The 3,937-nt window shown below is 41.3% G+C and overlaps 1 protein-coding gene across 1 annotated transcript in view; it reads left to right on the top strand.

Moving 5' to 3' along the window:
* Positions 1-3,937, top strand: part of sorl1 (sortilin-related receptor, L(DLR class) A repeats containing) — a 49,658-nt gene that overhangs the window by 8,321 nt on the left and 37,400 nt on the right. Inside the window, exon 4 of the mRNA XM_035680368.1 lies at positions 1,701-1,870. Within this exon, the coding sequence (XP_035536261.1) occupies positions 1,701-1,870 (170 nt within the window). The remainder of the gene's footprint in view (positions 1-1,700; positions 1,871-3,937) is intronic.

Below are 3,937 nucleotides of genomic sequence, written 5' to 3'. Positions count from 1 at the left end.
TGTTGATTGTAAGGTGAGAAGATTCGGCATGGTAGGAGCAATTTGGGGTTCAAGGATACTTCGACATGTGGCGGGAGGAGCCGGGGATCAAACCTACAACCTTCCGATTAGTGGACGACCCGCTCTGCCTCTGAGCCACAGCCAGCATAGGCAGGATATTCCAGCTAATACAGTCATCATTATTACTTACTAACAGCAGGATCTCTATGAATCGATGGGCCAGGATGAAGCTATCCAAGCCAGCACTGAGCCTGAGGTGTTCAGTGCTTCCCCTGTCTCACAGTGCTATAGGCTTTCTAACTTATTGTTCTGGGCTGGTGGGACCTCTGTAAGATTTACTGCCAGATCCTCAACAGATTACAGCATCTTCTCTTGTTGGACATTTCACTTGTGGTCAGATGACGAAAAATAAGCTCTCCAGTTGTCCGCCTTCATGATTTATGGAACGTGTTTGCTGAGATGTCTTCTTGCACAGACATGAACAAAGCAGAGGTACACAATATTCAGGCTAGGTCAGAGAGGTATGAGTATCTTACCATATGTTTCAGAAGTTACTTAAAATAATAGTTTGACATTTTGGGAACAATGCTTATTTGTTTTATTCCTGACAGTTCGATGAGAAGTTACCTTGCAAGGCACTTGGACTCACAAGATCACAAGAATCCATCTTGCCAGGCTACAAGCAATGTGCAGCAAGATAGTTTAAAAAAAAAAACAATGGTGGCAGCTAAAGGGGTTAGTGTAGATGCTGCAAGTATCAGTAATATCAGAACTGGAGAGTATTTCTTTGCTGAAAGAAGAGCAAAGACCGACACTTAAGGATTTTCTCAATGGAAAAGATATTTTTTCTGTTTTACAACTGGCTTTCTGTTTTTTTTATCTGACTGGTTGAAGTTAGCCTGTGATGTTGATAGACAGATGGTTCATACAATCATCTGCCAAGTACTTTTTGAAAGTGCCTGCTCTTTTTCAAACATTTAAGGACAATTATGGTTCTGTGTAACAAACCATTTGGTGCATCAGATGAGAAGATCAATACAACTCTCATGTCTGTACAGTAAATATGAGACTACAGCCAGTATCTGGTAACACACTACACATACGTTATTATATACATTGTATTAATTTGATTAGTTATGAGTAGAGTTTGTTACACAGAACCATGTGTTGGAAACTGTTTATAAAAGGGCACGTACCTTAAAAAAATACTTGGCAGGTGATTGGATGAACCATCTGTCTATCACGGGCAAACTTCAACCAATCAGATCAATGGACCATATAACGTAGTCAACCTCTAACCGAAACCAGTTGGGAGGAAAGCCTTCTGTGTCGTCCTTTGCTCTTCTTTCAATGAAGAAATACTCTCCATTTCTGATGGAACTGATGCTAGCAGCATCTATGCTAGCCTCTTAAGCAGCCGCCATTGCTGTGTTCGAGCAAACACTCACACCTAGCGTTAAACCATGCCTGTAGCTCAGGCTTTAGCTGCCAATAGTTCCTTATACTATGCTGATTGGTCCGGTACCACTGTGGTAGGATACACACACATAACTTGAAGCCTGGCAAGACGGATTCTTGCATGATTTCATGATCTCTTGATCTCTCAAGTCCAGCTGCCTCGCAAGCTTATCCACTCTTTTTACACTGTAGATCAGCGAGGTAAAGATGACCTCCTCTCTCCCCCCCTCCCTTCCCAACAGGAGTACTACATAGCCGATGCATCTGAGGACCAAGTGTTTGTGTGTGTCAACCACCTGAACAACGTCACACACCTCTACATCTCAGACACACAGGGCCTGTCCTTCTCTCTGTCACTGGAGAATGTTCTATACTTCAGTCCTGAGGGCTCCGGCAGCAACACACTGATCAGGTACTGCACACAAACATGTTATCTAAGATTTATCAAAAACCTGTTCGGCTGGTTGGAAACAAAGTGTGAACTGACCATTAGTAAAGTGCCAGTATCACTAACAACTAAAACTAGAGACTCTGTGCATTTTCTGGTAGCAGGCTTAGAAAAGTAGCCCAATCACCTGCTTACACATCACCTATGTACGTCACACAAGTTGTGAGATGGACAGCTGTAATTTATCAGGGTCCAATTCACAGGAAGTATTTAGTGACTATCTAAAGAGGTAAGACGTTCTTTAGTCTGATGTTGAAAGTAGTTTGACAGTAACTCAGTAGCCTAATGCTAACCAATCCATTCTCATGACAACTGAGCCAACTCTATCTGCTGATTAAATGGTGCAATACAGTCCAAAGCTCCAGGAAAAAGTTGAGGTTGTTTTGTATATCTGAGGTCAAGAAAGAACTTTAATGCTTAATATGCATGCAGCTGGTTGAATATTAGCAGTTAATTTGCTCCTGTTGCCTCCATGAGTCATGGCATCAAGCAGATTCTACCGGCATATAAAAATGAACCTGGTGTGTACCCACAGTACAAATTAAAGACAATCTGCAGGCTTGCCAGTAATTGAGTCGTTCCCCTAGCAACCTGCAGGAACTGACAGGAAGACCTTTAGTTCCCATTACATATGCCTGATATTATAAAGGCTTTGCAAACACAGACGAGCAATGCTTCTTTATCTAATAAAAGACAATCTGTTGCTCCGACGCCACAGCTCTGTCTGAACTCTGAGCTCTGTATATATAGTTTTTCTGCTCTGTCTTCTTTTTAATCACGTCAGGAAGATCCGGTGTTGTTTTGGCAGAAGCAAGTCACAGTGTTGGCCCAGGTGTTTGCCTGCAAGTGTTGATTCTTTCTGTTTATTTGACACCGTATCTTCTGCTAATGAAATTAGCTGTGAATCCTTCTGTTTATGTAAGCACAAAGCATCCTGTGTTGGACAGATTGGTCAAAGCTTGCGTGTTGCATGCATGCATGTGGTTTTGTTACATCATTTCTAGGTAATGAAGTTCAGGTTTCCTGTTTTCAGCTGTGTGAAAAGTTGCATTGTACAGCTGTAATTTCAAACTGCTGATGCTTTTAGTTTACCTGTGTTTGCCCTCTAGTGTTCTCGAGCCAACTGAACAAGAACATTTACAGGGAATACCAGAGATTTTTTAAAAATCCATGCAAAGAAATGAATCAGCAAAATTTTTCTTTAGCAATACTGAGGCTGGAATTAGCACTCATTACACAGGGTTGCCACAGGTCTGGAAAGTACTTAAAAATGCTTCAATTAAAAAATCAAGACATTAAGAAGTGCTTGGATTACCCAAGCAATAAAGATCTCCTGAAAAGTGCTTGGATTTAAACTACCAGAATCAAACTTCCAATTTTGTCCTTTGACTTTCTGTCCATCTGGAGTGATGGGCCAAGCTTGATACACTTTCTTCCTATCCATTAGGCTGTCTCGTAGCCTAAAGTAGTTCCTAACTCAAATATGCAGCTGGTCACCTCTGTAGCCCACATTCTGTAGCCATTTTATCAAAAGGACATTTTGCTGCTTCAGTGATCAGCAGTGATCGGGCCCTCGCTACCCACGCTGTGAAAATTTCACATAATAAGATTACGATCGCCTTACAAGCCAGTAGGAGGTGCTATGACATGGGGAATAAAATAATCCTTCAGATTCAATTGGGCCTTCACAGTGCTTTGCTGCTCAGGCCCTAATAATATGTTGACAAACGCCTCTGACCATTACCAGATATTTACTTACTGATCGCAATAAAGCAAGAAAAAATTCAGACTTTATTTGTTGGGCCTAAAATTGGTTACTACTGATCTAATGATTAATAAAAGTCATGGCAAAGTTTCATCCTGCTGGGATAATGGGATTTTTTCCTCTCTATTACTGGGTGGTGCCTGACCTTAAATTTATACTGCCATCATTCAAGTGTTTGTTCTGTACTGTACTGGGTTAGACTGGTAACTATGAACCAATCAGCTATAACATTGTGAGCACTGACAGTGAAGTGAATAACACTGATT

This window comes from Morone saxatilis, unplaced genomic scaffold (genome assembly GCF_004916995.1).
Source record: "Morone saxatilis isolate NCDOM2014 unplaced genomic scaffold, NCSU_SB_2.0 Contig8, whole genome shotgun sequence".
Taxonomy (NCBI): domain Eukaryota; kingdom Metazoa; phylum Chordata; class Actinopteri; family Moronidae; genus Morone; species Morone saxatilis.
This window is presented reverse-complemented; position numbering and strand designations above follow the sequence as displayed.